This window comes from Fukomys damarensis, unplaced genomic scaffold (assembly GCF_012274545.1).
Source record: "Fukomys damarensis isolate Sample0158 unplaced genomic scaffold, DMR_v1.0_HiC HiC_scaffold_30, whole genome shotgun sequence".
NCBI classification, from domain to species: Eukaryota; Metazoa; Chordata; class Mammalia; order Rodentia; family Bathyergidae; genus Fukomys; species Fukomys damarensis.
The window spans coordinates 949,675-961,747 of NW_022900942.1; the positions used below are offsets into that span (position 1 = coordinate 949,675).

Below are 12,073 nucleotides of genomic sequence, written 5' to 3' on the forward strand. Positions count from 1 at the left end.
TGAGCACTTTTTCACACATTATGAAATAATGAGCATATAACAAACATAAAGAAGGCCTGGGTTTTCCCTCAGAATTAGTCCATGTTGTGAAATAACAACAAAAAATCAGAATGAATGTATGAGACACATCTTCCAGAGCAGTGGTCTCTATGATATGCCTTAGGATCATCTGAGGGCCTTGTCAAATTACAGTCAAGTGAGCTCATGCTGCAGCCCCATGGGCTCATGAGATGTTCTGAACACAAAGTCACAGCGTTTGGATCAGAACTCAGAACACCTGACTACTGTGTTGACTTTATTAAACAGTCTCTGCTATGTCTCTCCTCTGAGTAAAGAGTTCATGTTCTTAAAGTCTGTCTTGAGATTTTAAAATTTCTTTCATAATTTTAATAATTTGTTACAGAGTGAACTCCCAAATTATCTTTGCTTTCAAGGCACATTCTCACCTAGAATGAAATTCAGTGTGGCTACGGGAAGTACATGTGTACAGGTGAGAAAAGCAAAGACTAGAATGTAGTACCTTGGAGCATTCAGGTTTTGTGACTATTTCTTTGGAAATCAAACTACTGCTTTAGCATAGCATTGTAAAGAAAGCTGTGCAAATATATTGATAACATTCTCAGGCTTGCACTCAGGGTATTTCTTCCCTTAACGTCTTAGGTAGTACAACATTAAATTAAGCAAACAGAAAAACAAAAAGTGACTAAATAAGGGGCAAAAAATGCAGAAACTCCAATAAAAACTGATGGAAATCAAAGCATTTAATTTTTTTTCAGATGACAGAGACTTACAAGAACACACCACAAATAGGAGTCCTAACAGTAGTGCCCTGCAGAATAATGGTGGTTTATCATGGGGAAGTAGAAGCTGAGATGTCAGTAATTGTCATTTGGTGTAATGTTGAACTTGAGCACTACAAATTTAACCCCAAAAAGTGTACCTGGTTTTGGAATGGAAACTATATTTAATTGGATGAGAGGCCTGGAGACCTTATGTTCTTAATCATACCTGCCTGATGTCTGTGTTCTTTAGCTGTAGTGTGAAAATAGCTTCTCACTTTATTTTATTATATATTTTAAAAATAAAATTTTTATTTTTAAAATTACTTCACAATAACATTGAGGGAGAAATCAATAATGATAAATGAGTAGAAAAGCATCAGCAAGCATAGTGCTGGGCATGGGAGAATCTCATACTGAATTTGCCCATTGTGTGTGTGTGTGTGTGTGTGTGTGTGTGTGTGTGTGTGTGTGTGTGTGTTTTCCACAAGCAACAGAATCTGGCAGTTTTCACTACTGAGAAATATTTAATGTGTTTAGATGGTTAAGTCAAGAGAAACAAAAGAGAGAATGTGTAATGATGAAGATACGTGTATGGAATAGTTTCTGTGCTCAATCTATGTAAAAAAGTTAGTTATACAGAAAAAAAAGGAAGGAAAGCAACATCAATGATTGTAATATTCATTTGACTCGTATATATGCTACCACAGTAGTGAAAATTAATAGCTTATGTATGTAAACCACAAAAGTTATGAATATATATGTTAGGAGAACTTTACATGTAAAACTACAATATTGGAAAATCTAGAGTATTTTCAGGCCCACAGAGTTACATATAATCTTAGTATGGATTATGCTTTCAATTAGAGAAACTATAGGGTGTCATTAGAAATTGGCTACCAAACTAAAAAAATTCACGTCACCTGGCTTTTTAAATTTATTCTTATTTAAAGAAATAAAGATTGGTATTTGGAAAGTCCAACTTCAAGTACTTCAAAATTTTGATGTTTTACATACTTAATACACTACATTGACATTATTGCTCTCACATAATTTGTGATGTATTTGTACTATATTTTCAAATATTAAAAACTGTAGTATATTGCTTTTTTTCCTTTTTTTTCCTTTTTTTGGTACCGGAGATCGAATTTGGGTATCATGGAACCACTGAGCTAAATCCCCAGTCCATATGCATTTTGAAACTTTTATACAAAACAAACCCTAATGTATATTCTACTTATAATTGATATTCTTTGTAATTTATTTTTTATTTCTATTAGTATATAGTGGTTTCTTGGTACCAATGAATGGGTTCTGAGACGAGTGATGTTAAAAATAACAAGTACCAAACAAATTGTTTTACCTGTAAGAGGTAGCAAGTCATTAGGAAACTTGTGGATTTAATGCTGGGGAGTACTAAATGACAAGTACCAGGACAAAATATTTACATCAAAATGCATCAAGTAGCAAATTTGAGGAGTTTCAAAACAAATGACTTCTGAGGTATAACTATATTTAACTCTCCATCCATAATTTTGTCTAAAAGAGTATTACAATGTATGGTTACTTCATTTTTTTTAGTTTATCATTAAGGTTATTGGTACTTTTAGGTATACAGTACAATTATATTCATCATTGGGATCTGGTACCTTTACATGGTGTGTCTTAGCTCTTGTTTTTCCCCATTCCCCTGCCCTCCCTTCACCCCCTCCACCCGAACTGATTTACAAAGATTTTGTTTCCATTTTTTCTTTTATCTTATTTTTTAATTTAAATTGAATTTATTGGTACATTCTAGGTAGACAGTACAAATACATTCATTACTGGGATCTTGTACTTTTACATGACAGGTCTTGGTTCTCATTTTTCCCCTAGTCCCCACCCTCCCTTCAGCCCCTCCTCCCCTTTCCCCACTCTTCCCACTTCCCTTATGCCTTTAGCATTTTTCTTTCTATTTCACATCATCAATTATAAAAATTGACCTTATTTACACTTTCAATTTTTCACACCAGAGAAACTATTCTGTATTTACAAATGTGTGTCCTGTTTATTTCACTTAGAGTATGATCTCAATGTGCATCCATTTTCCTATGAATGACTCTAGTTTCTCATTATTTATAGCTGAGTAGTATTCCATTTTATAGAAAATCTGCATTTTCTTGATCCAGTCACCAAATTCTGGGCAAATGGGTTGTTTCCAAAATTTAGCTATGACAAACTCTGGTCATTTTATTTTATTTCTGCCTCCTCTAGCTGATAGGTGTTATGGTTACAACTACACATACACTGTAGAGCTATGCATGTGAGATGCTACCATATTCAAGAGAGCAAGCCCGGGAAAGGCAAGATGAATGGGAGGGGGTTGGTGATGTCTGTAGGCTTCTATGTTATTTCTTCATTGAAAAACACTGCAACAGATATAAGCAAATGTCAACACTGTTTAATCTTGGAAATACATAGTTGATCATGTGTTGCTTTGTTAGTCACATGATGCAAGCTGCTTCTCTTTAAAAATATTGGATAGTTTTAGAAAGCAAAACAAGAAGATGAGTTTGTTGAAACTATCCCATATTTCCAGCTACTGGTAATGCTGAAGGAGAAGGATCACATGTTTAAAACTAGCATGGGCAAGTTATTGAAATTGTGTCTCAAATTTATAGTTGATCATGTGTTGCTTTGTTAGTCACATGATGCAAGCTGCTTCTCTTTAAAAATATTGGATAGTTTTAGAAAGCAAAACAAGAAGATGAGTTTGTTGAAACTATCCCATATTTCCAGCTACTGGTAATGCTGAAGGAGAAGGATCACATGTTTAAAACTAGCATGGGCAAGTTATTGAAATTGTGTCTCAAATTTTAAAAAGGAAATTAAAATAAGGGAAATAAGCTACTAGGCAATCTACTTTGCATATCTATCTGTTTTCCTAGAGTCCCTACAGCCCCACACCAGAAGGTTAAGATAAAATTATTCTATATAGTGATGGTTCAAAGACAATAAAAGTGAAAAGGAAAAGGACAGATTGGTATGAGCTAAATTTTGTTCTCCTTAGAATTAATATATTGTAATCTTAATCCTCAGTACAGCAAATATGCTGACAGTGGAGACAATTCTTAGAAAGAATAATTAATTTAGAAGGTGATTTTTAAAGTGAGTCCTAAATCAATAATACTGGAACCTTTGAAAAAGTATAAGTTAGGATTCCTTCCTCCAGAGAAAAGGTCACAAGAAGACACAGGGAGAGGACAGCCATTTTCACACCAAGGGAAGAGGCCTCAGAAGAACTAACCCTGATGTTTCACTTTCTCTATTCCAGAACTGGGAGAAAGCAATTCTGTTAATCATCTACCCACTCAATAGCACTTCGTTAGTGCAACTGTAGAAAGCAACTGACCAAAACACTCCTTTTCAACACACAGTATTCAAGCCAATGTCAACATATTATATGATAGCCATAATACTTGAGTAAAGATTTCTGTATAAGAAAAAATGGATCTTTGCTGATACAAAGCTAGAGAGTTTACACAGAATATTGAAAGCTGGTGAATGGAGTGCAAAATGTGAATGAGAATGTGTCAAAAATGTGACAGGCAGGGAGTAGACATGGAGAGAAACTGTTTCCCATTATCTCATACTTGCACTTTCTTCACTGCTGCCCCTAAAAGAAATTGAAACAAATGCCTGCACTCAGGTCAGATCAGTAACTCAGGAAGCCTAATTAAATTTAAGTGTAAAAATAGAATAATTACAAATATAAATAAAATATGGTAAAATAGTCAAAACTCAGATATGTTTCTTCATAATTGCATTAATGGTTCTAGAGCCTTAATTTATGTTTATATATTTAATATAAATATTTTAACATTTTTCCATTGACCTTGGTTAACTGTATTTTATTATTTTAAGTTTATTGGTACATATTAGATATACAATATGATGATATTCTTCATTGGAAACTTTTAACTTTACATGGTACATTTTGGTCTTTACTTTTTCTCATTCTCCTACCCTCCCTTCAAATCCTTCACCTCTCCTTATTTACAAAAACTTTGTTTCCATTTTTCCTTGTTTTCATATTTATTTCTTTCCTTTCCTTTCTTCCCCCTATGACTCCCAATTTTGCTTCCTCTTTGGAGGTTTACTTTCTATTTCACATTACCTATTATACATTTTCATACTTATTTGCACTTTCAGTTTCTCAAACCAAAGACATTCTTTGGTATTTACACATGTGATCTTTTTATTTCATTTACAGTGTGGCCTAAGTGTGCATCCATTTAGCTATAAATGTTTCTGGTTTATCATTATTTATGGCTGAGTAGCACTCCATGAAAAATTTTCCAGTCTCCAGTTGATAGGCAGTGGGATTATTTCCAAATTTTAGCAAATAGAAGCCATGATACTATAAATGTGGGTGCACATATATCTTTGGGCTGTGGTTCTTTTAATTCTTTTGGGCAGATACCCAAATAGCTAGATTAAATGGAACCTCTAATCCTAGGTTATTGAAGTAAATCCATCCTGAATCCCACTGTGGTTGCCTCGGTTTCCACTCCCATGAAGAGTAGAGCAGGGTTCCTTTTTCCCCACAACCCTGGCAGCATTTGTTATGAGTTGTTTTGGTGATAGCAGTCACTTCTTCTGAAGTGAGGTAGAATATCAGCATTGCTTTCATTTGATTCTCTTGAATGTCAAGTGTGGTTGAATTTTTTATATGTTAATTTGCTGTTTCTACTTCATTGAGAAGTAACTGTTCATTTCAGGTATACATTTTTGAATTGGATATTTAAGTTTGGGAGGTCTGATTTTTAAAATTATTTATATATGCTAGATAGTAGACCTCTGTCTGGGTAGCAGCTGGGAAATTATTTTTTTTTTCTGCATTGCAGATTGTCTCTTCACTCTTTTGGTGTTTTCTCTTGCTGTGCAGTAGCTTTTTAATAAGATGAGATCTCAGTTGTTAATTGTTTGTGCTAGTTCACGTGCAACTGAAGTTTTGTCAATGAAATCTTCTCCTAAACTAATTAATTCAAAGCCATTTCCACTGTTCTGTTACTTCCCACCCAGAAACAAGGGATATATTTCTGTTTTCTGCTATCCTCTTTGATCCCTTTTTTCAGAGTGCTGCAGCATTCTGAGTATAGTTCTTTGACTTCTTTCTTTAGGTTGATTCCTAGGTATTTCACTTTTTAGGATGATATTTTTAAAAGAGTTGTTTCTCAAGTTCCTCCCTTAATGAGTCTGTTGGTTATATATACAGGAAGGCTAGTGATTTTTGTGTGTTGACCTGGTATCCAGTTAATGGATTTGCCTTTTACATCTAGAAGACTTTTGTGTGGAGTTCTTGGGGACTTCTATATAGCCTATTATATAATCTGCAAATAATGACAATTGAACTTCTTCAATTTCTATCCTTATTCCTTTATATTTCCTTGTCTAATTGCTGTGGCTAATGTTTCTAGAAATGTATTGAATAGGAGTGGTGATAGTGAACATCTTGGTCATGATTTTAGTGTGAAGTATTTCATTTTTTGTCCATTTAATAAGATGTTGTTTGTTGGTGTTTCATAGATGGATTCTATCAATAAATACAATTTCCTCTAAGGTTTTTACCATTAATGGGTTTTGGATTTTAATGAACTCATTTTATGCATCTACTGAGATGATAATATGTTTTTGTCCTTGGTTCTGTTAATATAATATATTATATTTATTCATTTGCACATGTTGAACCATCCTTGTATCCCTGTGATGAATCAGGTTTTATGATCTTCTTGATCTTCTGCATTCTGTTTACCAGTATCTCATTCAGGATATTAACATCTATGTTTATTAAGGAGATTGGCCTATAGTTCTTTTTTTCACTTGGGTCTTTTTATGCTTTGGGGATTAAGATGATGCTTGCCTCTAATAAATTTTGGAGTATTGTTTGCCTTTCAATTGCATTGAAGTGTTTAAACAGTAGTGGCAATAGTTCTTCTCTACATGACTTGTATAATTCATCAGTGAAGCCATCAGGTTTTTCTCAGTTGGTAAGCTCTTAATGATGTTTTCTGTTTCTTTAACTGATATGGATTTGTTTACAAGTTTTAGGTGTCCTTGATTAATTTTTGGTAATTAATATATATCTAGAAATTGGTCCATTTCTTCTGCATTTTCTATCTTATTGGCATATAGGTTCCAATGTAGCTATTGATAGTCCACAGGATTTCTGCTAGAACCATTGCAACTTCACCCTTTTCATTCCTAATTGCATGGATTTGGACCTTTTCTGTTGTTTTGTTTTGTTTTGTTTTGATTTGATTAGGCTGGTAAAGGCTTGTCATTGTTTACTCTTTCCAAAAGCCTGGTCATTGCTTCATGGAGGTTTTGTAGCATTCTCTTAACATACATTGCATTGATTTCTGCTCTGATATTTACAATTTCTTCCCTTGTATGAGCTTTTGTTTTTCCTTACTTTTCTTTTTCTAGAGGCTTGAGTTTCAGAATCAGGTTGTTTGTTTTAGCTCACTCTGTATTCCTAATATGATTATTGATTTCTATGAATTTCCCTCATAAGACTATTTTCACTGTGTTCCATAAATTCCATTGCAATGTATTTGGATTGCCATTTAATTGTGGAAACTTTCTGATTTCTTCTTTAATTTCCTCTATTACCCACTGGTTGTTCAGGACTGTGTTGTTCAATTTCTATGTATTTATGTAGTGCTTGCATTCATTTTGTTAGTCATCATTGCATTTTTTAAAATATTACTTCAGCTAATCAACCTAAAGAGAGAAGACTTTATTTTGGTTTTCGCTCTTCATATGTGGCTGTTCTCATTGCATTTGAGGTAGTGGTGTGGGAGAGTATTGTGACCAGGAGCAGCAAGTGGTGGAACAAGGCTGTTTAGTTCATGGTGGCTAAGAATAGAGGAGGGATAGTTTTCCTTCATGCTATCTCCTTCTGGAGAATGGAAACAGGATCTAACTTCATCCTATTTGACTCCACCTGTTACAGGTAGCAGGACCACTCAAACATCAGACACCAGGGAACAAGATTTTAACTCATGAGAATCTGGGCACATTTCAGATCCAAACTACTCTACTGGAATTGGTGGTTGCGTGGAAACAGCACTATTAAAAGGTCATGGCATGTAGGGTTCAGTGAATGACTAATCCTGGACATTGGTAAATTCATAACGTACAACAGCTCTCTTTGTGATTCAAGTGCATTAGTGTAAATATTTATTTTTCTTATGAGAACTGTATGTATCTTATTTGATGAAGTTCAAATTTTCCAATATCTCAAAAACACTTCAAAGCATTCACATAATTTAAATAAATAATGAAACTGAACAAAGTAGATGTAAATATGACCTTAGAAGGGTTTAGTTACTGGGAAGATCTCAGTAATTACTTAAACATGGACTAAAGTTCACGTCATTAGTTTCATATGGGTTAATACTCACAAATTAAAAATTTATGGAATCATGAAGAAACTCATCTCTACATATAAACTTAGACTCTCTCATACGTTTCCCTGTTCCATTCAGCACTCTAGCATTACATTTTCTGAAATGATTCTAAAAGTAATTGCTTAACTTGAAACATTAATTCATATTTTTCCAAGCAGAGCAACACAATAGAGTTTGGATATGGAAATAATTTGCCAAATATCACAGAGTTAGATGAACCAAAAAGAAGTCTAAATTCTAAGTTGAAATGTGCTTAGGCATCCAATTACACAGTCATCTTGAAAGATATTGGTGATATAAAAGTCAGGTTTTCTTTTTCACCTGCATTGCTCTCACTTTATCACATTCTACAAACCCACATTCAAAGCTAATGACACAATAATAAAAATGGTTTTCCAGTAATGAGATGCCTCAGAGCTATTTTAATTTCTCTGTTCCTCAAACTGTAGATAAAGGGGTTCAGCATTTGAGGAAGCACAATGTACATCACTGAAGCCACTGCATTCTTAGTGGAAGAGTCAGTAACAGCAGGACTGAGGTACACAACAAAAGCTGGTCCATAGAATAAGGAGACAACAGAGAGATGAGACCCACATGTAGAAAAAGCTTTATACCTTCCTCCCACTGAGGGAATTCTGAAAACAGAGTAGACAATTTTAGTGTATGATAAAATAATTCCAGCAATAGGAAAACCAAAGAATATGTTTGAGGCTGAATATATCATAAGGGTATTTAAAAATGTATCAGAGCAGGCAAGCTTGAAGATCTGAGCAAGTTCACAGAAGAAGTGAGGGATTTCCATGTTTGTGCAGAAGGACAGCTGCAGCGCCATGAGAGTGTGGAGCAGGGCATGCCCAGTGCTAAGAAGCAGGGAGAGAAGAACAAGCAGGACACAGAAATCAGTAGTCAGGATGACCTGGTACCTTAGGGGCTGACAAATGGCCACATAGCGGTCATAGGCCATCACTGCAAGAAGACAACTTTCTAGACCACCAAAGGTCAAGACACAGGTGCTCTGAGTGAGGCAGCCTGTGTAGGTGATGCTCTGATCCTGTGCTTGGATGTTCACCAGCATCTTTGGGATGGTGGTTGTGCTTATACAGATGTCAGTGAAGGACAAGCTAGAGAGGAAGAAGTACATGGGTGTATGAAGGTGAGAGTGAGAGCTGATGGCCAGGATGATGAGCAGGTTTCCGAGGATGGTGACCAGGTAGATAACCAGGAACAGGCAGAAGATTAGGGGCTGCAGCTCTGGGTCATCTGTCATTCCCAGGAGAAAAAATCCTGAGATTGTTGTTTGGTTTTTCAGTTTCATATTTTTGGTGAAACTGTGGAATAGATGAGGTGAAATAAAATGAAACAAGTATTTTGTGGATAAGCTCCAGTATCTTTTGTAGGTGATATAAAGAGAAGTTCTGAGTATTACCCTGGATGTGTGGTATACAATATCTGTGAATTAAGACCTGCATTCTATGTTGAGCATACACTATGAGTAAGTTAAATATTTTTGTAGCTTTTTAAACAGTGTCTTAAAACAAAACAGTTTTGAGTCACGATATAAGCCCATGTGAATTTTCAGTTCATTCTCTGATCCCTTTCTCCTTCCACTTCTCTCTTTTCTAATTTCAACTTCCTTTATTAAACACCCTTGCCTTTTCAGAATTGTGACAAGTACTGGGGTTGTGATAAAATATAAGATGTGGATTGCTCTGATAAATAAATTCTGCCTTGAAACAAAAAGCAACATGATAATGAATTTATCAAATCTCACTTCCTGAGGAACACTTTTCAATTTTTTGACACAAAAGGATGTTTCATGGAGGATAATTTATTCTTAGACTGGGAGGAGGGTAGTTTGGGATGATTCAAGCCATTACATTTACTGCATATTTTAATATTATTATTATTATTTTTACATTGTAATGTATAATCATACATTTTTATGACTCACCATAATTTGGAGCAAGGGAAATAAACATTGGACAAGTCTCATGCCTGCAAAAAGTAAGGGCTGAATTCTGACATAAAATCTTTCACCACATGCTGTTTACTGTCACCTGCTGCTCACTTAGAGGGCTTTTATATGATCCTGAAAGCAGTTGATTTATTATGGTGTGTGTAGAGTCAAACATCTCTGCTAATTTTAATCCCTATTTGCAATCATTTTCCAGTATGAGAAGCATAACCCCATAAGCTCTCTACCTGATATCCTGACACATTATATTCTCTTAGGGAGCACACAGCTAGATTCTCACATATACGTACCTAGATCCTCACATGCACACACTTGGATCCTGACATGCACAGTTCACAGTGTGAAGTTTTGCTCCTGTGAGAATTTAAAGTTACTGCTGATCTCGTAGGAGGCAGAGCACAGTGGTGATGTAAGGGATGGTGCTTGGCTGTAAATAGAGCAGAGGATTTGGACTCTTGCTGTGAGAGTCAATTACTAACTGCATGGACCACTCCATGACCCAGGATTGAGTCTGTTGTTAATCAATGGTCTTTAATTTAGGCTAGTCTCACTGTCACTTTAGTGACTTGTCAATGTACAGATGAGATGGTATATGCTTTAACCACATGGACCCAAGAGGACATGTCATAGAAAATGTACAAAGTTTGGAAAACACTTGAGAAAGCTCTAGTTCTCAGAGTGCTGAATTGAGTCTTTTGAATAATCACTGCTAGTAGGAAACTATCATCCATACATTCATGTAGGGCTTGTTAATGTCCTGCATATTTGAAATAATTTCTTTATGTAATAAATCCAGAAATTATCCCTTGAATTTCCATCAAATATACATCGAGTGAACTGCAGCATAGGAACATGAGAAATGATTAGAAAACCTTTCTTTTAGAGGTAAATCTCATAGTGCTTCTCTGGGAACACAAGTTATCTGCCTTAGATATTAATTCTAGGAGAAGCTGGGTATCAATGTTAACAACATTGTGTCCTCATCCTATGGAAACTTATTCCCATAATGAGTCTAGAAATCTTTAATTGCATAAGAAGCAAACAAAATAATAGCTAAATGAGAGGAAGAATGAATTTCAAAGGCTGTATGAAAAAAGATAAAGGATCAAGATACATAATGCAAAGGTACAAGCTGCCAATCATGCATGTAAAATGCATTGCATAATTAAAATGCACCAATAAAATTTAAAAGAGAAAAAAGATAAAAATATACATAATTTATTGCTTTGTAGAAGACAGAGACTTAGTAAATAACACAGAGTCAGATAGTCAGGCATCCTAATAGGAGTGTCTCTTTTTAGCATTGCTCTTTGAGACAGAAGCAGCTACACCAGAAATGGTCATTTGATGTAAAATGAGACCCACCAGCTCTGAATTTAATTCATCCCCCAGCAGGTATTTTTAGGTTGTATAAAAATGTTCAACTTCATGCTTTACATTTGTGCAATAGAAACTGCTTAATGGGTGTGTTGTTAGCATGGCGATATTTTACCAATGCACGCTTCCTCAGTGTAATATATATATGGAAATCTCCATCATGAGCAGTGCTAATGTCAGTGAAGAATGTATGTATTCAAATACGTTTTAGATGATTTATTAAGAAGAATAGTAAGGAAACTAATATCGGTGATTTTAATACTCATATGGTGCTTACATATGCTAAAATATATGCACATTAAGGTGAAATTAAATAACAAAATGGTGACACTTACAATTAACCAATGTAAAAAATGCCTTACAAAATATTCTTGGAAAAATCTACATGACAAAAAATAATTTAATTTATCATTGAAGCTGTGAGTGTTTGCAAATTTTCCGTATGGTGTCCCCATGCATGGCAGAATTTCTGGTATGTAGGCATCTCT

At 34.8% G+C, this 12,073-nt stretch overlaps 1 protein-coding gene across 1 annotated transcript; it reads right to left on the reverse strand.

Moving 5' to 3' along the window:
• Positions 1-8,600: 8,600 nt before the first annotated feature.
• LOC104866685 (olfactory receptor 7G1) lies at positions 8,601-9,548 on the reverse strand. The gene has a single exon (XM_033757614.1). The coding sequence runs from the start codon at positions 9,546-9,548 to the stop codon at positions 8,601-8,603; it is 948 nt and encodes a 315-aa protein (XP_033613505.1).
• Between the last annotated feature and the right edge of the window lie 2,525 nt (positions 9,549-12,073).